Here is a 27,623-nt window from a genome sequence, read left to right on the forward strand (position 1 = left end):
CTCATAACTCCTGATTATTCTTTTTTTTAAAGATTTTTAAAATTTATTTATTCACAAGAGACACAGAGAGAGAGAGGCAGAGATACAGGCAGAGGAAGAAGAAGGCTCCATGCAGGGAGCCCAAGGTGGGACTTGATCCCGGGACTCCAGGATCACACCCTGGGCCAAAGGCAGGCGCTAAACGGCTGAACCACCCAGGGATCCCCCCTGATTATTCTTTTTTAGACTGATGCAAAGATCTGAAAACAAAGGTGGGAGTCTTCACAGTGATTCATGGTTTCATTCAACATTCACTCCCCCGGATAAACTTCATGAGGGTAAGCATATTTGTCTATTTTATTTATTGTATCTCCAGCATCTGGAACAATGGCCAGTATTTTTGTTGAATTGAATAAATAAGCACCTACTGGATGACAGGTATTATGTTAATCACAAAGGTAAATAAAACAGTTCCTTAAGGAGTTTACCATTTTAAAGGCTCAAAAAAAAAAAAAAATCTCTTGGTCTTTACCTACATCAAAGTACATCCTTAAAGAACAGGGTTGTTAAGAATCTAATAGTATTATCTGTCCTGGATAAACGAAATTTATTGTAGGCTTCATATGATTTTCAATTTCAAAAATAAATTACCATTCTATCTTGAAAAATTAGTATTTGCATCAGTAGGTACTACAATTAGATGACCTATTATGAACAATGATTATGGTAAATCACAGAAAAATAACAATTTCAGATGTTTCTTTTAAAATTTTTAATTCCTTCTTTTCATTTGCAAGTCCTTTCAAATATATTTTAACAAAAATGAAGTGAGAATATCAGTTAATATGAAGCAACATAAAAGAACAAACAGAATCAGAAGGCAAATTCCAAAGAGATCACTGCTATAAATAGAGACATGGAAATGTCAGGACAGAGAAGCAAAGTTCCACTAAAAAACAACAACAAAACTGTATGCCAAGTGGGCTTTACATCTCCCACCCACCCATCTTCAGTTAAGTATTTCATTGGCAAAAATCCTCTTTCAGTAATCTATTTCAAAACATAAATGTTAAGTAAAGGTAAATGTCCTGATTACAAAAATCAAGATGTTTTTGGTTCTGCAGATTCTTTTTCCCCTTGTACCTAAGAAGCAAAAAACCTCCAACTGAAACTTAACCCAATCACTGCCGCTTCAGTTCTTTGATGAAATAAAGAGCACTGGACTAGGAATCTAGTCTTGGCTCTGTAATTAATCTGCATGGCTCTCATGCAATCTGGGTCAAAATTAACTCCATGATAAAATGACAGAAACAGACGAGATGATCTTCAAGGTCTTTCCAAGTCTGCTATTCTAAGAAAAGTTGAGTGAAACTTCTCTTCCATGCTTTATAGTCTCAAAAGTCAACATTCATACATTCACATATTTAATAATTTGAACTCTGCCTTTGCTGGGAAGTGGTAACTATAACAATTCAATTTTATATTAAGATTTTAGGAAAACAACAACAACAAAAGGTTTTACCAACATAAAAGCACTACACCATACTGGGCAAACCAAAGAGTTAAGATCCAGTCCTCAATCAGCTCTCTTATACAGAGAGAAAAAAGGGGAGAGAACAAGATCTCTGTTTTCAGAACATGTACTAGTCTGGCTGAACAAACAAAATTTAAGCTAAATTCTGCATTTATTAAACTTTTTTGCAAAAGAGGGCAGTTTTCTTTTTTTTTTTTTTCTTTTTTTTTTTTAAGAGGGCAGTTTTCAAACTGATAAGCTTAAGAATCAACTAAGAAGCCTATTTTTTTTATTTTTATTTTTTATTTTTAAAATTTTTATTTATTTATGATAGTCACACAGAGAGAGAGAGAGAGAGAGAGAGAGAGAGAGAGAGGCAGAGACACAGGCAGAAGGAGAAGCAGGCTCCCTGCAGGGAGCCCGACGTGGGATTCGATCCCGGGTCTCCAGGATCGCGCCCTGGGCCAAAGGCAGGCGCCAAACCGCTGTGCCACCCAGGGATCCCCGCCTATTTTTTTTTTAAAGAAAAGTAGATTTCCTAAAAACATGTTTCATTGGGTCCAGGTGGGACCCAAGTATCTACATTTTTTAAAAATACCCCAGATAATGCACGGTGTTTCTCAAACATACCCTTAAGAAACACTGCCCTAGCCTAGATAAAAACAAAAAAAAACCAAAAAAAAAAAACCATTTTTTTAAAAAGATTTTTATTTATTTATGAGAGACAGAAAGACAGAGAGGCAGACACAGGCAGAGGGAGAAGCAGGCTCCACGCAGGGAGCCGGATGTGGGACTCGATCCGGGGTCTCCAGGATCAGGCCCTGGGCTGAAGGCGGTGCTAAACCACTGAGCCACCCGGGCTGCCTTTGTGTGCTTTTTATAAAAGGACTTTATGGGGATCCCTGGGTGGCTCAGCGGTTGAGCGTCTGCCTTCGGCCCAGGGCATAATCCCAGGATCCAGGATCAAGTCCCACATCAGGCTCCTTGTGGAGAGCCTGCTTCTCTCTCTGTCTGTGTCTCTGCCTCTCTCTGTGTGTCTGTCATGAATAAATAAATAAAATCTTAAAAAAAATTAAAATTAAAAAAAAAAGGATTTTACTTATTTATTTGAGAAAAAGAGAGAAGAGGGAGATAAGGAGTAGGGAGCTCCAGCAGGCTCCCTGCTGAGTAGGGAGCTGGGTCAATGATGTAGGACTCTGGGCTCAATCATGACCTGAGCTGAAGGCAGCCACCCAGAGCAGAATGAGCCACCCAGACACCCCGACATTCTGGTTTTGAGGCAACACACAAAAGGAGTCTTGGAGATAGGTGTGGAAATACATCTAGGGAATAAATACAGGACCAAATCAGAGTAAATTAAGAAAACTTATATAACACTGTATGTTAATATACTGAATTAAATTTTTTTTGAACTTTCACAGGCCTAAACAAATGATTATATCAGGGCAGCCCGGGTGGCTCCACCGTATAGCGCCACCTTCAGCCCAGGGTGTGATCCTGGAGACCTGGGATCGAGTCCCCCATCAGGCTCCCTGCATGGAGCCTGCTTCTCCCTCTGCCTGTGTCTCTGCTTCTGTCTCTCATGAATAAAATGTTTTTAAAAATTATTAAATCATATATATTACATATATTCTGTAGTTTCATTATATATTATATTCCGCATCATTATATACCACTTTTATTAGAAATTATTGGAATGTATGCTATAGAATTAACTGAAATCACTCAGGAAGGAACTGAGAGGTAAAGGCCAGTTTTTTGAGACAGATGCTGTCAAGAATATCAGATTTTCAACTTAGCATTATTCCTACAGTAAGGGGAAGCTTGAGAGAGTTATGGCTTATCAGTAAGGGCAGGCAGTTCTAAAATTTTTTCATTAAATACTGATATCCAATTTCCTATATATTCTATGACACTATGCTGTATCTCCCATGATCCTGGTCAAAGGACAGATCCTGCTTATAGGCAGGTTGCCAACAAATGTGTGCAACCAGCCAAATAATATATATTCAAAGAGGCCCTGTGTACAACACAGTAAGAATGGTCCTTCTCTCATTAAATTTGAAGAATCTAGTAATGTTAGGAATGGCACCTAAGCAAGCCCCTCCCTCTTCCCCCATATATACAAGGGCAAAGAAAATTTATTTTCACAAAGAACCCTTGTCTGTAAAAAATTTTACTCTTAATTTTCAGAAGACTCTGATTTAAAAACTCTTGGTATGTTTCTTTTGGGAGGTGGGCTATTTTATAAAGGAAACCAATATGCAACCAGCATAAATACTATCACAGATGTTGTGTGATAATACAGAGGAAAAACAAAAATTAAGCAATCCTATTCTTTTTGTCTTTTTAAAGACTTTATTTATTTATTAGAGACACAGAGAATGACAGAGAGAGAGAGAGACAATGACACAGGCAGAGGGAGAAGCAGGCTCCATGCAGGGAGCCCGACGTGGGACTCGATCCCAGGTCTCCAGGATCACACCCTGGGCTGAAGGCGGCGCTAAACTGCTAAGCCAACGGGGCTGGGGCTGCCCAATTCTATTCTTTTCTTGAAGAGGCTTACAATTTCGTTAGTGATGTGTATTACAAACCCATAAGCCCCCTGAAAATACATTTGAAAAATAACACTAATCATACCAAATATATTTACCACATTCACGCTCTCTCTCAAACACACATCACATCCTATATATACTTTAGTAAGTAAGGTATGTTACTAATCCAGCCAATGCAATTAACACAGAAGAACAAACTTCTTTCATATTGTACGACACAAGGGTTCTTTACTTTTGTATGTAATATTTTTGTTACCTTACATTAAGAACTGCCTTCTCACGAAGAACTTTGGCATGTATCTTGATAAAAATGCAAATATTTTAAAATCCAAGTAAGAAATGCTAAGTTGTAAACCACATCACAGATATTACAAAGAGATACATTTCATTACTTGACTTTTTATAGATTCTGCTTGATTCAACTCAGGTTGCTTGGGTTCAGATCACTGACACGGACACATGACCTTGGGCATCGCTTCTCAGCCTTTTGGCTAAGATCAAGTGTGACCTTGGGCATATTAGTTAACTTACCTATATCCCAGAAAAATAGAGATTTTAATAGCACCTCTTAGAGCCATTGTAAGAATAAATGAATTAAACACAGGTAAAGCACTTAGGTAATAAAATATAGGCAAACCCAGTATGGAGCACTAGCCACTATTAGCTATTGCTATGAATGTGCTATGCAGTGAAGACACAGAGAAAGACACAGCCCCTATCGTCACAGACTTTACAATTTGGTGGTAACTCCAAACAACAATAAGTGATATTATGCTATTATTGCCATGATGTAGTATATGACAACAAATAGGAATCCCTAAATTTTAGAGTTTTGGACAAGCTTTCTGGAAAAATGGAAATTACCAGGCAACAGTAAAATAAAAGAGGTGGGAAGAGTACCGGACAGAAAGGGAGCTCTGTAGTTATGGATAAAGGACAATGACAAGGATGATACAAGGCCGGATTTAGGGAAAATCAATGATATTGAGCAATACCCTAGTATTTTTCAGTCTTCTTACAGCCCTTCAACCAGGATACATTAACAAATTTGGCAACCAAATCAGAGAAATTTCAAATAACTGAAGAGTGATAGTATTGTAGCTTCCAAAAGGGAAAACAGAAATTACAGTGTAAAAATATTAGACTTTTTATTAACTCTTACTATTGGCTATTTTTCAGAAACAGATTAAAATGCCCTCTCATTGGTATGCTGGTAACAGGAAGAAGTTGTGTGATTACCAAAGAGCATATTGATCATACTTGAACGCAGGTCCTCTTGGACCAAGTCCAGAGTCCTTTCCACTATCTAAGGCTGCCTCCAGTTTCAGACAGTCGTCAAAATGTCGTCCTCCAAAATACTCCAAAGTTAATTTGTGTTCATAACTTTGTCCTCTAAAATGTTAATATATTCTGCTTCCATTCACACCTTAGTCTGAAATAGAATTCTAGAAACTCAGTCAGAAGGGATGTAAAGGTCATTAAACCAATAACCAACCTAATGATCAAATACCCTAACAATATCCTGGACCATTTACTTTAATTTGAAGTGGCCACTTTCCTCCTCAAATCTAACCTGCATCTGTTGTGACTGTGTACTGAGGAAATACTGGCCTGGTTTAAATGACACAGAGTATAGCATGAAGTTATGAGATCCTTTTGGCTAAGACTGGTTAGGAGGTAGGTGATTGGTATAAAGTTGAGCCAGGAAGCCTGTACAATTTTGTCATTCTAAAATGCCTGTTAAGGGGTGCCTGGGTGGCACAGTCAGTTATGCATCCCACTCTTGGTTTCAGCTTAGGTCACGATCTCAAGGTGATGAGATTGAACCTTTTTTTTTTTTTTTTTGAGATTGAACCCCTTGTTGGGCTATGCACACACCAGTCTGTTTGGGACTCTCTCTTCTCTCTTCTTTTGCTCACTCTCCTCCACCCAACCTCTCTCAAATAAATAAATCTTAAAAAAAAAAAAAAAAAAAAAGCCCGTTAAAAAGCCATAATGGATTAGGAGGAGGGGAAAAAAAAGCCATAATGGACTATTTTTCTCCAGGTTAAAAATAGGAGTCTATTATATTTCATAGATTTAACACATCCAAAAGTGAAAAGTGCAAAGAAAAAAATCACAGTCATTTGGTAAACAATAAATCAGAAGGTAAATGAAGAAAACTTGCTGGTACATTTAATAACCCCACTTTTATTACATTTGCTAATCTTTCCACTCTGTTATTTGGTAAATCTAGATGCTCCCTGCTAGACTTCTGGAAGTTCAAAAACACTGACTTTTGCTTCATCCTCAGGATGCAATATGAAATATCAATTTCTGTGGTAAGAATCTATAAAATATAATCCAGCCAAATATTTTGCCAATCTCTCAAAGCACAATTAGCCAATTTTAGACCATTAGCTATGATACATCCACTTTTAAGAAAATTTATATTGCAAAAGGGAATATAGCCAAGAAAAGCCTGATTTCATCAATTACAATGAAATTATCTACAGTAACCAGCAAAGTACAAATGGCTTTGAGAAGATCAAATGGACTGAGAACTCACATAGCCTAATCAAAAGTCACTGGTTGGTTTTCCCACAATTCAGTTGCTCTTGCAGGATCCGTTTTTTTTCTTTTTTTTAAGGTTTTATTTATTCATTCATGAGAGACACAGAGAGAGGCAGACACAGGCAGAGGGAGAAGCAGGCTTCTGAGGGGAGCCTGATGTGGGACTTGATCCCGGACCCTGGGATCACACCCTGAGCCCAAGGCAGACACTCAACTGCTGAGCCACTCATGGATCCTGGATTTATCAAACCCAAGATTTGAACATAGCTGCAATCCAAAATATGTACACAGATTATCCTTTTTTTAATTATAAAATGCCAGAAGCCAAATTACACGTTTAAAATTAGTTTCCATTTGCACAGTACTTTCTGGTTTCTGAAGAGCTCTCAGATACCTCATTTGAGGAGAGTAAAGCAAGTTATTATCACTAACATAGATGAGAAATCTCAGACAGACACTAAGCTACTTGCCCAAGTTCACAAAACCAACTCAAACGTAGAGGAAGATTTTTTTCAATATGCATTCATTCAACAAATATCTAGAACGCAGATTATGCATTAGGGACTAGTCAATGGTAGGCAGTCCTGGTTCTCCAGTTTATATTCTAAAGGAAAAGAAGCAATAAACAAATACATAGAACATAATTTCAGATTAATGCTATAAACATTTGCAGGGATTGCAGAATGCCACAACTAGAGGTCAGAAATGGCCTAATGAGGTGACATTTGAACTGAGCCTCAAATGATGAGGACACATCTATCATCCGTGTGAAAGTCTTTAAGAGCATCCAGGCCAGAAAAAAGAAAGAGCAAATATAAAATCCCAAAGGCAGAAAGTATCTTGGACAGCAAGGTGAGTGAAGAATGAGAGGAGTGTTTAGAGACAGTGGTCCAATCTTAGGGAACCCCTACACCACTTCAGGAGATAGGATTTATAAGGGCAATACTTGGGGCACCTGGGTGTCTCAGTTGGTTAAGTGGGTTAAGTGTTTGACTCTTGGCTCCAGCTCACATCATGATCTCAGGGTCGTGAGATCCAACCCAGCCTAGTGTTGGGCTCCCCAGTCAGTAGGGAGCCGTCTCTCTCCTTCTCCCTCTGCCCTTATCCCAACCTGCACCATGCGCACACTCTCTGAAATAAATAAATCTTAAAAAAAAAAAAAAAAAGTGCAGTAAGAAGACAAAGGTGAGATGATCTGATTTGTTTTAAATAAATCATTCAAGCTGCTATATGAATAAACAATTGTTATACAATCAGGTAGAGGCTTGAGCTTCAAAAGTACTGGTAACAGGTGCTTGTTACTTTTGAGGCCTTGCATGTCTATTACCTATAACTTCATACTTTGAAAAAGCAAATCGTGGAGATTTAAGAGAAGCAGAAAAATCAAGTATAACACTATTATAATCCAAGATTGAAGTGATGATAACTTGGGCAGAGTTTAAATGGAAATTAATAGAGTTTTCAACATTACCATGAAAGTATGGTAAATGGGTCTTTCCAATGGAGAGGAAGGGGCAGGAATGATAGCTGACCAGTGGTTAAGGTGGGATGATTTTGCCTACCAGGGGACATCAGCCAAGTCTGGAGACATTTCCGGCTGTCACAATTGTGTGTGTGGTGGTATGTGGGGGCAGGGGGTGTTATGTTACTGGCATCTACGGTAGAGGCTAAGGATGCTGCTAAACCTATTACAGCACAAAGAATCACCCGGTTAAACGTGTCGATAGTGTTGAAGTCAAGAAATCCTGACCTAAACCAATCCCAACTGGCTCCCACCCTGGTTCCAGGAGAGCCTACAAATAAACTACAGACGAAGGTCCTTCCCTTCACTATTTTTTTTTTAAATATTTTTTCCTTTCACTATTTAGAGACAACTAAAGTTGTCTGAAATAAAGCTAATTTGTGTGGAGAGGTAAATTCTATCACTCTGTGGTCAACTCTGCATTGATCAGGACTGGTAGAGGTCTAATTGATAAAATGCGAAAAACCAATTGATCAACAAGTGTCATTTGTTGGACAGACTTTCTCGAAACACAACTGAAAATATTTTGTCCAGCAATACGCCCCAACCATGCTTTTAGTCTTTTTTTGTCTTTTTTTTTTTTTTTAGCCAGTTCTCTTTCCATCCGTAGTCCGACACATTTACTGCTTTCCCAAATACGAATCCGCCCCCCTCCAAATCTAAGGAGACAAATAGGTAAGATAATGAAAGCTGTAGACGGCTAAGACGGTAGCAAAGGTTTCACTGGCGGAGCAGGACAGCCCACCCCAAAGACCCCGAACACTCGCAATGGGAAACGTGCTACTTTTTTTTTTTTTTTTTTGACCCGAGTCACCAAACACAAAATTGCCAAAGTTGGTAAAGTTCGTTTTACTCCAGTCTTTGTTATCAAAAAAGAAAGGCCTTGGGGGTGGGGGAGGGGGTGGAGCGGCATCACTTCGATCGACGCCTAAAGCATCTCAACGAGTCTGAAACTACTGATTTCTAGTAAAGCGGTAAAGGTCCTGCCACCAAACGCTCCGGACGGTCTGAAACTACTCGGTAACCCAAGTAGGGGAACCGGAAGTACGTACCGGAAGTCAGTCCCGGGAGGACCACCGGGAACGGCGTCCTACGGTAAACAGGGTTCTCCCGGGCCCCGAGGCTGGGGCACACTATTTTTAAAAAGACACAAAGTCGATTTTAGTCCAGAAAACGGATGTTGGGGGAAATATAAAAAAAAAAAAGAAAAGAAAGAAAAGAAAAATAAAGAAAACGGATGTTGTTGTTAATCCTACGGTGACCTCCGTTAAACCGGCCTCCGGACACACACAACACTAGGTTACCACGCGTGGTGACGAGATTTTAGGAACAATCACGTTTTTTAAGAAGGGAAACGGTCTCCGTTCCACAGCCTCATCCACACCGCAACGAAGCATCCACATCAGCCTGACTTCATGCCCACCTGGCGATAAAACACACCTGTCCACCTAGAAGCAAGGCACAGGGACCCTCGGCTACCCTGAGAGTCAGGTCGAGGTGCCGCCGGGCCGGGAGGGCGGCTTCGCGAGCATCTCCGCGCGGCGTCCCGGGCGCGGCGCTCTCCAGACGCGGCCGCGTCGTCCTTACGCCTGCCGACGTTACCCCCCTTTCCCACGGATACACAGAATGACCCCCGGCGGAAAATTCACCCCCCAGTCCCTCCCCGAGGCCGCAACCAATAAAAAACAGCGACTCTTTTCTTCCGAGCTTCGGAAACTCCAGCCAAGCAGGGTCACCGCGCGTGCCTCCCGCGCCACCCCGGAAGTACTAGCCGCACGGCCGCGGCAAGAGAATACGCGTAGAGGAGGCGCCAAAAGAAACCCCGTGTCTCGCGAGATCTTAAACACAAGCCTCGCGACATCCCCCCGACTTTCCCTAGTTTTTTTTTTTTTTTCTTCCCCCAGCCCTACCTTCCCACACACACGCACACACACCGGTTCGTTGCTTCCAAACATCGCGAGACTTTCTCCTTTCAGTCTCCGCCCCTTTACGGCACGATGGTCGCACAAGAATGTGATACAGCCTCGACGGCCGCCATTTTCTTTCTTTCTTAGCAGTTGGCTGAGGCAAGGTCTCTGCGAGGCAGCGGCAGCGGCCACTGTAGCGTAGACATGGCAGACTACTCAACAGTGCCTCCGCCTTCTTCTGGCTCAGCTGGTGGTGGAGGCGGCGGCGGCGGCGGCGGCGGCGTTAACGATGCGTTCAAAGATGCGCTGCAGAGAGCACGGCAGGTAAGTCCGGTCCGCGCGGCGGGATCGCGACCGCTCGCGGTAATTGGCCGCCGGCTGAGTAGGCCGCTAGTTCTTGGCGCATGAGGAAGAGGGAAGAAGTGCCCTTCCGGCCTCTGAAAGGCGACGAGACTCGTGCTCCCCCACGCCGGTGGTAGTTGGGCGCCTGGAACTCGGTTTTGTGCTCGTTGGGGTTTTAAGCCACTTGGAACCCGCGACGCGCGTTTCGCGCAGATGGCTCCCGGGCTCGCTCGCTCGCTCGCTCCTGCGGCAGTCGCGCCGCCTTCTCTGAGGAGTCAGCTTGGCGTTTCCTTTTTTTTTTTTTTTTTTTTCTTTTCCCCCCTCAGAGCGAACGTCGGCCTCCGTGGGATCGAGCGCGCGTAGTTCTCACACAATAAGGTGGAAGGTTCTGGCAATGAGTCTGGGAGAGGACTGGGGTCTGCCCGCAGGAGCCATGGCCGGGGGGGACTGTGTCAGGAGAGCCGCCTTTCCAGCTTGCGGCTCGTTGGGGCTCTCGAGGTGAAGCTCACGCCGACCAGGAAGAGGCTTAGCAAGGCGGCGCTGGGATCCCGACGTGGACTCCGTCCTCAGGCAGGGTTTGCGTGTCAGTGGGTTGGCTCCACCAGCCCTTTCGCCCCTTTATTTCTCAAAATGGCTTCGGGCCCATTATACCCCGAAGTTTCAATTTGAATCTGCCTCTCACTTCAGAGCCGTAAACTGACCAGACCTCTTTGTATTACGTAGGTTGCGTACATTTGCCCCGAAGGCAGTTCTTTCCCAAACGGAAGCTCTTGTTTCTTTTTTCCTTTTTCTTTTTTAAAGAAAGAAAGAAGGAAAAAAAAAAAAAGATTTACTTCAGGAAATTCGAAGACTTCTTGATTGGAACTTTTAGATAGTCCCTTACCGTGACTGGGACTTAAAATGTCTGTTGTAGGTATGCCTGGAATTGTATGCAGGGAAAGCAACTTTATTTTCTTCGTTACGACATTTTCTCATGTTAGGGGCTAGATTTAGAGGACAGGCTTGGGCGCACGGCGGTCAGACTCATTTGGTGGTCTGTTTTCTGTGTGCGTTGGGAGGTAACTTCGTTAACTTTTTTTTTTTTTTCCACCGTCCAGTTTCTATTACAGGATCGTTGGAGTCAAAGCTGCATAAGATCTGTAATAATGTAACAAAAGCGCTGGCTTTTTTATAATGGGAACACATTATAAAGTAACTTGCCTGTACTTGGTTATAATCAGATGTAGTCAACAAAAAGTCACCATTAATACCGATTGTGCAACTCTTTGGCCTGAATTTGATTTCTTCTGAACGCTTTTAGAATAGCGACCGAAACATTTGTACAGTGGTAGAAACCGTTAGCGGGTTTTTATTAGACTGGGTTGGAAGACTCACCTGAATTATTTTTTGTGCAACCAGTGTATTGAATTAATCTGTGCTACACACTGTACTTAGGTCCTAAGAGGTCTTTTTACTATGTGAATTGTAGTTCTGCCTTCTAGGAAGTGATGATGTAGTCAAGGAACCAAACGCAAACGGATAGTAGTATCTGATTAATACTTTCAGAGAGGAGTAGACAAAAGCGGCACCGTTAATTTATCCACTTATTCTGTAAACATTTATAGAGTTCCAGCTGTGAGTCAGGCACTGTATACAACACCAAAGATTGGGGTGCTTAACTGCCAAAGGACTGATACTTTAAGCAAGGCTTTAAAGAATGAGTGAAAGTTTGAGCAGTGGAAAAAGAAGCAGCCTGTGCAAAGGTATGGGGTTTTTTGGAATGACAGGAACCCAGGAAATGAAGTCGCTGGAGGATAATGTTGGTTGGGGGAAAGAGGGTGGAAATTGAGGTGAGTACAGTTGGATACAACTTCTGAAAGACTTTGGGTTACCATGCTTTAATTAAAAACTGGACCTCGTTATTTGGCTAAGCTATAATTTCCCAATTGTGTTAGATGGCTTTTTTAAATATAGAAATTGTCTTCAAGCTGGATTTCTTGTACTCTCTTTTTATGCCAATAGGTCACTTGCCTCAATGTTTTTGCTGTAATGATAATGATTCTTTACAGATGTCTTGCTGTAACTATTTTATTTTTTTTTTTTACAGAATTGATCTTTAGCCTGAGATGCTTAAATTTAGCTTTTGAGTTGAATTTCCCCTTTTGATTACATTTGAAGATGCTTCTGTATGTCAGTTGTAGCTGCTTGTCTGAGATATAGAAATGGAATACAGGGAGGAGTACTTGGAACAAGAGAACAAGTTAGGTTAATATCCGAACTTTTTCCTAAAGTATATTAAAAGCATCAGATTGTATTTCCCAAATCCCCATCTAATCTTAAGTTTCTTTTTTTTGTCCAGCATATTATGCTGTTCTTGGAAGGAAGAGGTCTAAGAACAGCTTCTTGCCCTCAGAGAACCGAGTACTAACAGAGATGCTACTGGCTTTTTTAACTGGACAGTTTTTCATTAATGCAGGGCAAGTGATTAGGGTCCCTGGTCCCTACCTAGCTCACTTTGCCATCTGGTAATTTAGACCAAATTGCCCAATCATTTTTCCAGAGAATCCCAGTGACTTATTTTTTTAATGTGAAATTTCCAGATTTTTAAATACTCTCTGAGCTAAATTCAGCACAGGGGCACCAGATTGCTTCTCTAGTTCAGGGTTTCCAGCCGGTACACTTTAGAGATTTATATTTGTGTATTTCAAGCTGTAACTCAAAAGGATGGGGTTGGGATTCTTTGGTGATCACACTTAAATAACCACTTACCAGTTCTGTCTCCAAAACATTGGAAAATCAAAATGTATGTTTCTACCTTTTTTTTTTTCCCCTTGACATTATGGGAAGATAGAAGTGAATCAACCTAGGAATCCATATTTGGTAGAGCACAAATTAAACAAGAGTATCAGGCCTGATTCTTTAGCCTCTAAACAGCTATTAGTTTTTAAATTCTCGGGTATTCTTGAAATCTCTTCCTTGATTGTAAAAGTGATTCAGACTGCATTATGTTGTTTGAATGCAATGAATATTTTATAAAATACAATTGTTGATTTTTCAGTTACCATTAATCTCTGCTGAAAAGTAGTGCTTGAGTAGGGTTTGATTTATTAGAGAATATGGGGGAGGGGAGCAGAGCAGCAGCGGAGGGTCAGAGGGAGAGGGACAAGCAGACTCCAGGTTCAGTAAGATGCCCATCTCGGGGCTCTATCCTCAGACCCTGGGACTGACCCTCAGACCTGAGTTGAAAGCAGACGCTTAATGGACTGAGCAACCCAGGTGCCTGTTTTTACATTTTGTGACAGGATAGCAAAGCTTGATTGTGATTTTTTTTAATTTCTCTATTGTAGGAGAGGACAATATTGTTATAAAAATGGTTAATGTTTTTATTAAGAGCTCTTCTCTAATGTTTTTGTATTGTTTCTGAATTTTTGAAATGGTGTTAATTCTTCTGAGTGAACAAAGTATCAACATTTCATTTTCATTTGAATAGTTCTAGAACTATTCAGTGAATAATAGGGAGGTATAAATAAGTATCCTTTCTCTAATGCAGAAGTCCCTTGGAGTTCAAGGAGTGCTGCTCTGCAAACTCCTGCAGCATTTGTAAAAGCCAACCAGAAGGTATTCACAGCTTAAACCATTTTCCAGTCATCATAGTTACTATCTTCTCTGGCCTAAAATTCTTTCTAAAATCAACGCCAGGCAGCGTATTTAAGTTCTAAGGAACAATCCAAATGTTAGGCCTTTTAAAACTTAAGGGTGGAAAAGCAGTTGTTTTCAGCTGTGATGAAGAAACCTTTCAGAAAATAAGATTTTAGTTAGATACTCAGACACAAAACAGGCTTTTGAGAAAGTGAAAGGATGATTACGGGAGGTTAGATTGACTAAAGCTTTTTTAAGTTTTTTTCTTTTTTTAAGTAATCTCTACACCCAACTTGGGGCTCGAACTCACGACCCTGAGGTCAAGAGTTGCATGCTCTTCTGAGACAATCAGGTGCCACCCCCAAAGCCTTTTTTAAATCAAGCATTTTAATATTTGCTCCTGATATGCTTTGTAAGAAAGAGAGAAATCTAGAAACCATAAGAAGTACAGTTGGCATATGGGAACTGATATATATGTGTGTGTGTGTGTGTGTGTGTGTGTATTCAATTTTAAGTGATAGATTCGTAAAAAAAAAAAAAGTGATAGATTCGTAAGTGGTTTTTAAGTCTCGAGTTGTTGAAAATACTTATCCTCTCCAGTTTTGTAATTATAATGAAGCATGGAGCAGTTGGTTTAGTTCCATATCAGGATCCCTTTAGGGGAATTCTAGGCACCAGAAGTTTGATTTTTCTGTGTAATTTTTTACCGTGGAAAATTTCAGATATAAAATTAACAGAATAATGAACACTAATGAACCTATCACTCACCTTCGGTGACTACTCCCTTGTAGTAATTAGCATTGAGCTATGTAGAAATTGGGACATCATCACTGACTTACTATGTAACCCATGTTAAGTTACCTCTTGAGATTTTTTTCTATTGTAAAATGGATCTCTGTCTTATTAGGATTGTTGTGATGATTCAGTGACAAAATGAGTGTAAAATATATAGTATGAAGTTTAGTCTATTGCTGGCACTCAGCAATATTAGTTCATTTCTCCTTTCATAGAAAAATGGAGAAAATATCCACTGGTTGTGTCCTACCTTGTGACTTGAGGCTACTATTTTTTACGTAATGTTGTTTAGTTAAGTGCAAGTGATTATTTGCCCTACTCTAAAAAGTCTTTAACCATGATATGATTTATGGTTTTGTAGCTGAGACTTTTCTTAGAGATATAGCTTCCCAGGCTTTGCCCCCCACCACCCTCCCATGTTTCCATAGCACAGGATTGTCTGATAGAAATATAATGCAAGTCCCATATCTTATTTAATGCAACATACCCAAAATATTACCATTTTGACTTGTGTGCAATGTGGAAAAAAACTGAGATGCTTTCCATTCATTATGTTTGATTCAAGTTTTCAGTATCCTAATACATACATTTCAATTCGGACTGGCCAGTTTTTAAGTACTCGGTAACCATGTGTGGCTAGCATCCACCTTATTAGAAAACACAGCCTTAGAATCTCATAGGGTGTTTGCATTCTCTTTGCCTACCACACAGTTTTTTGAAGAGTGATGGGAGAGAGCCATGGTAAAGATAGAATTAGGACCCAGATTTTCCTCAAAGCTATTTATTTGGTCAGTTGATTCTGAAGATTCCTGATTGACTATTTGTTCTTAGAAATCAGAAGCTTAATTCCAAATGATTATTTTAACTCTTTGAAGTTATTAATGGTATTCATGGTAGTAATAACATTTATCTGCAATTTTTGTTTTTCTTTCAAATTCTATTTCTAGTATACATATGTTTAGTATATATATGTATGCGGAAATTTAACACTGAATAGTGTATAGCAGTTACGATTTTATCGTTAATGATGGTGTCCCTTTGTTTTTTAAGATTGCAGCAAAAATTGGAGGTGATGCTGGTACATCACTGAATTCAAATGACTATGGTTATGGGGGACAAAAAAGACCTTTGGAAGACGGAGGTAAGTTATGAGTATTTTAATTGTTTTATACACAGGTTTAGGTGAAGGTGATTTTTCAGTATTTTTCAAATGTTCTTTTATTGAAGCATTCATTACTTTTATAATAAGGTTTCTAAAATTGTAAGGTTTATATTGGCCTCAGAAGGAAAGGGGGGAAAAAAAGACCTTAGACAAGGTAGGTAAAATTTTGAGTCAATCAGCCAGTTTTGCCTTAGACAACATTTTGTCTCTTTTAGGATTGTGCCAGATTGACAGTTTGCACAGACATCTTGTTAATATACTGAAAAGAACAAAATTATAAAATGTTCAGAAGACATTTCACTGGTTTTTCTCATCATACATGAATTAATCTTTATATACCATGTTTTCATTGTTTTTGCTATTTTCAGATTTCACTTTAAAGGTTGATGTTGCTATAGTTTGCTACTCTAGTGTGTTGTAGGTTATACCTTTTTTATGTTACTTTTTTTGTTTTAGTACCTTGTTTTGTGTTTCAGGTTTAACTCAAAATGTGGCTTAAAACAGATTTACAGTGCTTTGTATTTAAAAAACGTAATTGTTGAAGCTTCTGAACTTAGAAGTCTGCAAGTATTTTTTTGTTTTAGATTTGATGTATGAACTTTGATACTTTTTTTTGACCTATTATTTATTTAATATTTTTTTAAGGAGGATTCTGAATGAGCCTATAGAATGTATTTGTAGCTTTTGACCAGGTGTACTTGGTTTCCTTTTATTTAAGTGTCTTTCACATTAATAGTGAGGTTTTAATATACAAAAAAATGAGCTAATGATGCTTCAGATGTTGTATGTAATGTATTCTTTTTATTTTATGTGTAGATGGCTCTTGGACAAGTCCGAGCAGTACAACACACTGGGAGGGAATGCCCTCTCCTTTTAAAGGCAGGAATTTTTATTTATTACCTGTGTTTAGTATGTAAACGTGAAATAAACCAGTGGATTCTTAAATGGACACAAATATTTCTTGGATTATGTGTCTGAATTTTTGCTGCACAACATTCTGATGTTTAATCATTTAAGTTTGAAGGGGGGAGGAAAATGTAGTACTTTCAGATGTAGGTTGTCTATTCTAAGGTATGCATTGTATTCATCTGTGTAAAGGATGTAGATGAAGGTAGTCATGTAGTTGCTTTGAGTTTTTCTGCTGAAGTGTATGCTGTGAAATGCTTGGTTAGGAACAATAGAATAGTTTAGATTGAGATTGCCTTGTAATGTGATTTTTTTATTTATTTATTTTGCATAGCCTTGTGGTCACTGTCAGATACACTCAACTTTTGATATGTCAAATTTTCACATTTTGATAGGTTCTGTTTTTCTTCCAGTCTTCAGTTTCTACAGTGGGAAGCATCATTAGCCTTTAGCATGTGATATTTTGCTAGTAATGGACCTAAATACTTTGTCTTGTATCATTCTAAAGTGCTTAACATACTTAAAGGTCAGTGATTTGATACAGTCAAAAATAATTTTTAAAAATGTCTGTGCATCTTTTAAACATGAAAAGAATGAAAGAAATGTAATGTTTCTATTGATTACTAAGAGTTTGGGATAAGTTTTGGCACTTTTGGTTCAAATAATAAAGTTATCCTCAGCTATTTTGATTAAGTGTTTACACTGATTCTTGCTTGGGCACGGGTTAGCTAAGTCTTTTATTTGTACTTATTGGCAAAAAGTTAAAAGGCTCTTAATTTTGCAGATCAACCAGATGCTAAGAAAGTTGCTCCTCAGAATGACTGTAAGTATTTTAAATGAGTTAAAAGCTAAAGTAACCGAATTTTAGTATTAGAGTTTTGTTCCTGGTTTTTGTTGGGTGTCTTTGGAGTTATTTGAAAGCCATGAGTATTTTAGAATGTCTTCATAATCTCCCACTTCATTTATGGCCAGGTATATATTAATAAGGTTTGTTTACTAAATTATTTTTATATCCAATTTATTTTATAATTCCAAATTTTAACCTAAGCTTGCAAAGAAAGCACAATTTCTTTGTTTCATTGCTAATGATACCTGCCATTTCACTGACTTTCTTGCCCACTGTCAATGTTGATTTAAGTATTCATAAAATTTTACTCTCAAAGGTGGTGTCTGTGTGTTCAGGAAAAATTTTAGTATTGCTTGATATGATTGATTGTTAAATATGTGTGAACTTAAATTTTAATTTTAATTTTTGATTTTTTGGTAGCTTTTGGAACACAGTTACCACCGATGCACCAGCAACAAAGGTATAGTGAAATGCTTTTTAAAGAGTATTTGCATGTTTTAGTTGAACTGTCCCTAAAAATACAACCAAGTTGGTGTATAGTGAATATGTGTCTTCAGTTTTTTGTTTGTTTTTTTTTTTTTTTTTTTTTTCGGTATATTTATTTCCCTCCACTTCCTTTGGAGATATATTTGTAATTTGGGAGGATGAGTAGAATTAGCTACATATTAGAAGAATTAAAGTGAATGAAAATAATTAAGAAAACAGTTCCTTAACTCCACCCCAAACCCTCTGTAGCTCATTTCTTCAGACTGTTCATCTACCATACCCTCCTCATTTGATATGTGTCCCCTTAATTCAGATTTTGACTTGAACTACTCAAGGTATATTTTGACTACGAATATGTGCCTGAAAATCTGGTTTAAGCCATTAGACTTCAATATCTATCAGATTACCTGTTATATGTAAACAAATTCTCTGTATTTGAAGGAAAATGTTAGTTTTTGTTATTTGTTAGCAGGTCTGTAATGACAGAAGAATACAAAGTTCCAGATGGAATGGTTGGATTTAGTAAGTCACCTACTTTCTAAAGTTTTTGAAAACAATCAAAACATACGTTATAGTCTTAGCAAATAATTTTTTTCTTTTTTTTCTTTTTTTTCTTTTTTTTAACTAGTAATTGGCAGAGGTGGTGAACAGATCTCACGCATACAACAGGAATCTGGATGCAAAATACAGATAGCTCCTGGTAATGTTATTCTCTTGCTGTTTTCAAAGTGAATAGAAAACTAGCATAATTTTTTAAGTCGCTAGTGAAAATAATGTTGTCAGTCTTCTCTTGACCTAAGATTTTTTTTTGTTTTTTGTGTTTTTAATTGCAGATAGTGGTGGCCTTCCAGAAAGGTCTTGTATGTTAACTGGAACACCTGAATCTGTCCAGTAAGTATGAAATCATATGCCTGAAGCCAGCCCCTCTTACCTCTTGAAGGACATTGCCCTTACAGTTGAACTGATTTTCTCCTGCACTATTAATTTTCCCATTTTCTAGATCATTTCTAACAACATATAAACATGTTTGAAAATCCTTCCATCTTGACAAAAACTGTCCTTGAACCTCACATTTCTTTTTCTTTGCCTCCTTACATAAGAAAACTCCTTAAGGGATCCCTGGGTGGCGCAGCGGTTTGGCGCCTGCCTTTGGCCCAGGGCGCGATCCTGGAGACCCGGGATCGAATCCCACATCGGGCTCCCGGTGCATGGAGTCTGCTTCTCCCTCTGCCTGTGTCTGCCTCTCTCTCTCTCTGTGTGTGTGACTATCATAAATAAATAAAAATTAAAAAAAAAAAAAGAAGAAAAAAAAAAAAGAAAACTCCTTAAAAGAGGTGACCGTTTGTAATATCATTTGCCTGTTTTCAATTTGTCTTGAATTGATATGGATCTTTTATTCCCATCATTCTACTGAAATTGCTCTTTCCAAGTTCACAATGGCCTTTGCTTCATTCCACTCATCAGCATTGTTTGACACAGTGTGAATGGCTTTCCTAGAGATACCCACCTCCCTGGCTACTCTTTCTCGGTCAGTCTTGGTGTCCTGCTTTATCTTCCTGATCTTTCAGAATGAAAGTGCTATGAAATTCAATCCTTTTACAATATTGTCTCCGTGTACTCCTTAGATGACTTCATTTACTATATTAAACTTTATTTAGTATATAGTTTTATATATCGTAAGTTTTATATAGTCCTAAATTTTATCTTCCTCCTTTTTCTAAATTCTAGACTCCTATCAAGCTGCTCACTTAGTATCTCCACTTGAATGTCTACTAGACATCTCAAACTTTAGATTGTCAATAATTGTTTTCCACCCCATTCTCAGCCTGCTTTGTCTTTTACTCATCTCAGTGTATGGCAACACTTCTTTTTCTTGGGGCACCTGGATGGTGCAATCGGTTAAGCATTCAACTCTTGGCTCAGGGTCATGAGATAGGGCTCCATACTCGGAGCAGAGTCACCTTGAGACTATCCCTCCTTCTGCCATTCCCCCCACCCCTGTGCATGGGTGCTCTCTTCTCTCTGAAATAAAATTTTTTTAGAAATACTTATTTTTTTATTCCTCGTTTATTCATAGGCAACTCTTTGGTCATTTTTCTTCATACTTTATTTGGAATCCAGCCTCTTCCTACTACCTTCTATACTGCCACCTTGTCTGTGACACAGTTTGTCTATATTTCAACGTGTTTCCATTCTTCTTAGTCTTGTCAGTGGTAGTCTATTCTTAAAATACTATAGCCATAGTGATCTTTTTAAAATGTGAATCATTTCATATTATTACTTTGCTCACATCTTCTAATGCTTCACCACTTAGAGTAAAAGGCATAGCCTAACTCACCTGCCACCTTTCTCACTTGTTTTTTTGTTTTTTTTTTTTTTGTTTTTTTTTTTGTTTTGTTTTTTTCCCACTCCTCTCTGAACACACTCTGAGCCCCATTTAGTTTTTGTTCTTTCAGCACACCAAGTATACTTCTCACTTGAGTCCTTTGCAATGTCTTTTTCTTCTCTCTGGAACATTTTCTCTGATATTTTCACTCATATTTTCATAGTTACTCCCCCTCTTCCATTACATCTTAGTTCAAATGTGGTCTCCTTATCAGTAAGTGTCTTGTATGTGTGCTTTGCATAAAGTAGCATACCTTTATCCACACACATTCTGTCCCCCTTATACTTTTGATTTTGTCCATATAGCAATTAACCAAATATGCTGTTTTTAGTTATTTAATCAAAGTAAGCTGTTTCCAGCAGGAAACATGTCTGTTTTGTTCAGTGTTACAACTGTATTATCTAGAATAACTACTTGGTATGTGGTTGACATGTCATAAGTATTTTTGAATTAATTAATTTTAATGTGCAAGTGACTGAAGTGATGTTTTAAAATTGGGAATTCATCAATTATTGGCAAAATATCTTAATTCTGAAGTAACTTTAGAAGTAGAGTGCTACTTGGGTCACCCAGGTAGCACAGTCAGTTGAGCATACAACTCTTTTTTCTTTTCTTTTCTTTTTTTTTTTTTTTTTTTTTGAGCATACAACTCTTGATTTCAGCTCAGGTCATGATCACTGGAATGGTAAGATTGAGCCCTTGCATTAGGCTCCACACTTAGCAGGGAGTCTGGTTCAGGATTCTTCCTCCCCCTGGCCCACCCTCTTTGCAGTTCTCTCTCTAAAATATGTAACTCTTAAAAGGGGAGGGGGGGCTTGATGGCTCAGTCCGTTAAGCATCAACCTGCGGCTCAAGTTATAATCCTGAAGTCTGGGGGTCGAGTCTCACGTTAGGCTCCCAGCTCTTGGGTAGTCTGCTGCTCTGTCTACCCCTCACTCCACTCATGCTCTCACTCTCTTTCAAATAAATAAATAAAATCTTAATAAAAGACTCCTTCTTCCTCTGCCCCCCCCCCCCACATACACGTGCACACACACTCTCTCTCTAATAAATCTTTTTTTTTTTTTTAAGAAAAATGTGCTACACTCAAAAATACTGAAAATTTTATCTAGAAAATTTATTGCATAGTTTAATTCTTTCTGTCTGATGGCATTTTCTCTTAATTAAAATTGTTAAATTAGTTTTATTCCCCCTAAACCTGAATTGGGATGGGAGAAGTAATCTGATTTTATTGTTTTGTATTCTCTATTTGGATATGCTGTAACTTACTGTTTGACTCCTAATGTGTTGACAGATCAGCAAAACGGTTACTGGACCAGATTGTTGAAAAAGGAAGACCAGCTCCAGGCTTCCACCATGGTGATGGACCGGGAAATGCAGTTCAAGAAATCATGATTCCAGCTAGCAAGGCAGGATTAGTTATTGGAAAGGGAGGAGAAACTATTAAACAACTTCAGGTATTGCTCTGTCTTTTCACCTGTTTTGAAGCCAGTTTCCTTCCACTCCCCTTCAGTTAATAAATTTGATTTTTGTGATTAATAGGAGCGGGCTGGAGTTAAAATGGTGATGATTCAAGATGGGCCTCAGAACACTGGTGCTGACAAACCTCTTAGGATTACAGGAGACCCATACAAAGTTCAGGTAGACTTAAGTTTATATTTTACATAGAAGGATTTGGGGGCAGAATGGGCAAAACATGCACATATAGTGTTTTGAGACATACTTTCTAAATTGGAAGGTTTTTGTTTTGTTTTTTTGTTTGTACTTCAGCAAGCCAAGGAAATGGTGTTAGAGTTAATTCGTGATCAAGGTGGCTTCCGAGAAGTTCGAAATGAGTATGGGTCAAGAATAGGAGGAAATGAAGGGATAGATGTAAGTAAAAATACCCGTTCAGAAATGGTTGTATACTAATTCATAAATATGTGTGTTTTTATTGTTCTGTGTTACATAGCCTTTTCTAACATTGTATTCCCTGTCCCTCAGAACACCCCCACAACTTACGCCTTAGAGTACAGAATATATATCTTGTACCCTATTTGATGCAAGCACAGTGCTGTATACACTTCTGTGACTTGAGATTAATTTTCAGGAAATGGTTTAATACTTAGTCTTCTTTGTGTAAGGTCCCTATTCCAAGATTTGCTGTTGGCATTGTAATAGGAAGAAATGGAGAAATGATTAAAAAAATACAAAATGATGCTGGTGTTCGAATTCAGTTTAAGCCAGGTGAGTACATACATATTTAATTATGTGTTGGTAGCAATTATTTTTTTGACGTAATTGGTGCTAATTCCAATTTGTTTGTTTGTTTTGAAGATGATGGAACAACACCTGATAGAATAGCACAAATAACAGGACCTCCAGACCGATGTCAACATGCTGCAGAAATTATCACAGACCTTCTCCGAAGTGTTCAGGTTTGACAGATGTTAATATTTTCATTGTTTTCATTTAAAAAATATTTTCCTTCAAGTCTGAAAGTGCCCCACCTCTTTAGTTTTATAACAGAATCTGACAGTACTTTGATAATAGCTAAAAAGTTTAAATTGTTTAGAGTTAGACATCTTGGATCAGGAAGGCAGCTACATAAGTGCACTGTCTTAATCCCAGTATAAAAAGAACAAATGGTGGGTATTGCTTGGGATTATTTGGGCCAAGTCCTCTAGCCTCTTTAAATTTCTGGTTTGAAAAAGTGAAAGTTGAGGAAAATAGACATTTAATGACCTTATTATGGAAAGAAGAGTATACTTCCATACTGATTTTCTTTCTTTTCTTCTTGTCTTTCCCTTCTTTAGGCTGGTAATCCTGGTGGACCTGGACCTGGTGGTCGAGGAAGAGGTAGAGGTCAAGGCAACTGGAACATGGGACCACCTGGTGGACTACAGGAATTTAATTTCATTGTACCAACTGGGAAAACTGGACTAATAATTGGAAAAGGCAATGTATTTTAAACTCTTAATGTTTTAATGTATGGGTAAAAAATTAACACATGACCTAATTTTTCTGGATGCTATTTCTGTTGTATTATGAACCAGTAGCAATGATTTTTCTTTGGTATCTTATGATGATTTATTTATTTTTTTAATTTTTTAAAATTTATTTATGATAGTCATACAGAGAGAGAGAGGCAGAGACACAGGCAGAGGGAGAAGCAGGCTCCATGCACCGAGAGCCTGATGTGGGATTCAATCCTGGGTCTCCAGGATTGCGCCGTGGGCCAAAGGCAGGCGTCAAACCGCTGCGCCACCCAGGGATCCCCTCTTGTGATGATTTATAACAAAACCATAAATGAAAGACCTTATATATAAATAAAAATTAGATTTGAATCCCATTGGCCTCTAGAGGGGGACAAACAGCTTAATTATTAGTGTGAGAAACTTTTGTTTGACCCAAAAAGTAGTTTGGATGTTTGTTTTTTCTTGATTCACATCCTCTTAAAATTCAGAATTTTTTTAATAAGTCGGTTTATATTACTTGAAAAGCAATTTATTTGAATCAAATGTTTTGATAAGTTACTTTTTTGTTATAATTCATTTTAATGTTGGGTACAGACACACTAATTGATGTCTTAAAGCTTGAATGTATTTTAGGAGAATCATGAAATGCTTTATATAATTTAAGTGTAGAATAAATGGAAAATCGTAAAAGAATATTGGCAGGTGGAATATTCCTCAAAACTTTGTAGTGGCCCTTTAATCGTGACCATTTTCTTTTGAATATTTCTTTTTTATTCTTTAAATCTTTTTTTTTTTTTTTTTAAGGTTTATTTATTTATTTACGATGGGGTGGGGGGCAGAGACACAGGAGGAGGGAGAAGCAGGCTCCATGCCAGGAGCCTGACGTGGGACTCGATCCCGGGACTCCTGGATCGCACCCTGGGCCAAAGGCAGGCACTAAACCGCTGAGCCACCCAGGGATCCCCTGTATTCTTTAAATCTTTAGAGAAATTACTATGTTTTGATTTTGATTTTAGGAGGTGAAACCATAAAAAGCATAAGCCAACAGTCTGGTGCAAGAATAGAACTTCAGAGAAATCCTCCACCTAATGCAGATCCTAATATGAAATTATTTACAATTCGTGGCACTCCACAGCAAATAGACTATGCGCGGCAACTTATAGAAGAAAAGATTGGTGTGAGTATGCTTTAAACTTGAATTTATAGGGGTGAATGACTGGGTCAGTTAGTAGAGCATGTGACTCGATCTCTACTTGTGATTTCAAGGTCCACATTAAGCAAAGAGCATGCTTAAAAAATTAGATAAATAGATAACTAACCTTAATTTATACATAGATCCTCTTAGTTAAATAAGATACTAATTTACATGTTCCTATAATTGTTATACAGAAAAAATCAATTTCTAGTCTAAGATTATAGATCTATCACATAATGGATACGTATAATACAGAAAAGATATTCCAGCAATGAAAAATAACCCAATTAAATAAACATTTCTAAGTGTTCAGACCTTGTATTTGGGTGTAGGTAAGTAAGAAATGAATAGCATTACTTGAAGATAACGATGTTCAGGTTGATCGAGGGTTATAAACATACTTGAAGGAAGTAGTTAACTGGAATTCAGTACTTAATAAGGGCTTACTGTACTCAACCCTAGTGAGGTAAATATGAATAATATGCATCCTCCTGTTGTAGAGTAGAAATTTACAAATCCAACTCTTAATACTGACAATCATTTTGGGAGTTTTAAAATGTACACTACTTAGAATGCTTTCCACTTTACACATAACACACAGTTCTGATTCAGAATGCCTGGAACAGGGCCCAGCATCTAATTTTAGAAGGATGTTTCAGGTGATTCTGATTCATGGCCAAATTTGGAAATTTTTCCTTTTAGAAGACTTTCCTGGTAGTAGTGCAAAAAATGTAGAGTCCTGATTGTGCTTTCTTGTAAATGAGGAACCCGTGCTTTACTGTGTTCTTTTACTATAGACCGTAAGGGAGCTTCTTAAATAACTACTACTAATTAGAATTTCTTAGGAAAATTCTCCTCGATGTTTGCCATGCTGTGGATGGGATACAAAAGAAGTTTGACAACTGTTTCTGTCTATGAGGAAAGACAAATAGGTGTATAAAAGTTACTTAAGGTCTCATAGGGGTTCCTGGCTGGTTCAGTCAGTAGAGCATGCAACTAGTGCTATGAGGTTGGAGTTCCAGCTCCACATTGGATGTAGAGATTACTTTTAAAAAATAAAGTATTATCATAAGAATATATACAAACTTTGCAAGTTCTGTGGTGTGGACAATAAGTGTTCAAAAACTTGAAGTAAATAATTGTGGACTCAGTAATTGCAGAGATTGATGCTAGTACAATGAATACATCTTGGTTTTGGATTTTACTATCCTTAGCATGAATGGATCAAAGATTCTTCTGGATTGATGGGCAAACAAGATAAGGTTATTGTAGAGAATCAGGTTTTTGTTTTTTTAAGATTTAATTTATTTATTTTTGAGAGACACAGGCAGAGGAAAGAAGCAGGTTCCATGCAGGAAGCCCAATGTGGGACTTGATCCCAGGACTCCAGGATCACACCCTGAACCAAAGGCAGGTAGATGCTCATCTGCTGAGCCACCCAAGCGTCCTGAAAATCAGTTTAGTATGGTGGTTATGAGCATGGATCCTGGAGTCCCATTGTTAGGGTTCAAAATAGTCTTGAGTCATTTACTGACTTTGTGACCTTGGAGTGAGCTATTTATATTCTGGTTTACCTCCCATTTCTTTCTCTTTAATTGAGGGTAAAAGTAGCTACTTTACTGCGTTGCCGGGATTAAACAAAGTGTGTGTGTCACTTAAAAGAGTATCTGGCACATAGCCCTATAAAAATGTTCGTATTTTTTCAGTAATCCTTTTTTTTTTACTTTCTGGAAGGACTGGTTATGGATAGTGGAAAGTGAGGGATAATGACAAGTTAGAAACTTACAGAGATAAATAATAAAAAGGACTTTAAAATCATGACATTTGGCTTCTTTATTTTGTTTTTTTTTTTGGCTTCTTTATAGTGAGAAAATAACTAGATGTCATTTAAGTAATTTCTCTAGAATGTCACGTGATTCGCACTAACTGCACAAAAGCTGTGTTTAGGAGAGTTAAACCTGGTCTATTGGTCGTTACAAGTTGGATTATTAAAAGGAAAATCAACTAAGCATTATTAATTATTGATATAAGTGGGGTTTGGTGACACAAAGGTTGTGAAGAGGAGTTTAGTTTTTTGAGTGAGAACTAATGGTTACTTTTTTGGTAAAGTACCCAGTAGACAATTCATGATATAAGTAAGCTCTTAAGTAATATGGAGAATATATCGTCAAGGTGGTTTTCTGATAGGAAAATAGATGTAGGATGGATGCAGAAAAAGAAAAGCTAGACAATATGATATTTGATATGCTTCCGTGATTAAGATGATAAAGTAGTAAAAGTAAGAATTCTAAAAAGGAATGGGAAAGAGTGGAAAAGGGAATTGTCTGAAAGGAATAGAATGGAAGGTAAATGAGATATCTCGATTCTTTGTTGATGCTGTTGATTTTAATGAACTTACTATATCATTAATATGGTAGAATTAAGCAACATGAATGAGGAAATGAAGGAAAATCTAAAGTATGTTACTTAAGGAAGGTTCAAAGGTTTGGCCTTTGAACTGTTCAGCCATTACCATTTTTCTGATTTTTTTTTTTTTTTTTTTTTACATCTTTCTGCTTTTTTATAGGGCCCAGTAAATCCTTTAGGGCCACCTGTACCCCATGGGCCCCATGGTGTCCCAGGCCCCCATGGGCCTCCTGGGCCTCCAGGGCCTGGAACTCCAATGGGACCATACAACCCTGCACCTTACAATCCAGGACCACCTGGCCCTGCTCCTCAGTAAGTATTGAATTTGGTTCTGGGGTTTTCCAAAAAAAATTCTAGCTTTTGGTAAATTGTATTTTTATTTTGATTTTTATCTTTTCAGTGGTCCTCCGGCCCCTTATGCTCCCCAGGGGTGGGGAAATGCATATCCACACTGGCAGCAACAGGCCCCTCCTGATCCAGGTAAAAGACAT

At 38.2% G+C, this 27,623-nt stretch overlaps 2 protein-coding genes across 44 annotated transcripts in view; one reads left to right on the plus strand and one right to left on the minus strand.

Moving 5' to 3' along the window:
• Positions 1–10,186, minus strand: part of DNAJB4 (DnaJ heat shock protein family (Hsp40) member B4) — a 43,083-nt gene extending 32,897 nt beyond the window's left edge. The window contains exons 1-2 of one of the 7 annotated variants that reach the window (XM_026004763.2): positions 9,566–9,704; positions 9,178–9,258 (exon numbers count right to left, since the gene is read on the minus strand). The gene's annotated coding sequence lies outside the window, so the exon portion shown is untranslated. Of the gene's footprint in view, positions 1–9,177; positions 9,259–9,548; positions 9,895–10,059 lie in introns of those variants that run through there. The other 6 variants (XM_072754820.1, XM_072754821.1, XM_026004762.2 and 3 more) reach the window with 6 other exon arrangements.
• A 32-nt stretch (positions 10,187–10,218) lies between these two features.
• Positions 10,219–27,623, plus strand: part of FUBP1 (far upstream element binding protein 1) — a 34,422-nt gene continuing 17,017 nt past the window's right edge. For 12 of the 37 annotated variants that reach the window (XR_003235891.2, XR_012000805.1, XR_012000803.1 and 9 more), the window contains exons 1-17: positions 10,219–10,356; positions 15,838–15,928; positions 16,766–16,828; positions 17,640–17,678; positions 18,123–18,162; positions 18,658–18,710; positions 18,817–18,888; positions 19,022–19,079; positions 21,869–22,031; positions 22,117–22,215; positions 22,345–22,446; positions 22,698–22,800; positions 22,891–22,991; positions 23,370–23,511; positions 24,548–24,708; positions 27,293–27,444; positions 27,533–27,612. Coding sequence is in view for 21 of the 37 variants with exons in the window: in XM_026004743.2 (XP_025860528.1) it covers positions 10,237–10,356; positions 15,838–15,928; positions 16,766–16,828; positions 17,640–17,678; positions 18,123–18,162; positions 18,658–18,710; positions 18,817–18,888; positions 19,022–19,079; positions 21,869–22,031; positions 22,117–22,215; positions 22,345–22,446; positions 22,698–22,800; positions 22,891–22,991; positions 23,370–23,511; positions 24,548–24,708; positions 27,293–27,444; positions 27,533–27,612 (1,639 nt within the window). In the remaining 16 variants the exon portion in view is untranslated. The remainder of the gene's footprint in view (positions 10,357–15,837; positions 15,929–16,765; positions 16,829–17,639; positions 17,679–18,122; positions 18,163–18,657; positions 18,711–18,816; positions 18,889–19,021; positions 19,080–21,868; positions 22,032–22,116; positions 22,216–22,344; positions 22,447–22,697; positions 22,801–22,890; positions 22,992–23,369; positions 23,512–24,547; positions 24,709–27,292; positions 27,445–27,532; positions 27,613–27,623) is intronic. The other 25 variants (XR_012000807.1, XR_012000813.1, XR_012000811.1 and 22 more) reach the window with 3 other exon arrangements.

The sequence above is a fragment of the Vulpes vulpes genome, chromosome 3 (assembly GCF_048418805.1).
Source record: "Vulpes vulpes isolate BD-2025 chromosome 3, VulVul3, whole genome shotgun sequence".
NCBI lineage: Eukaryota > Metazoa > Chordata > Mammalia > Carnivora > Canidae > Vulpes > Vulpes vulpes.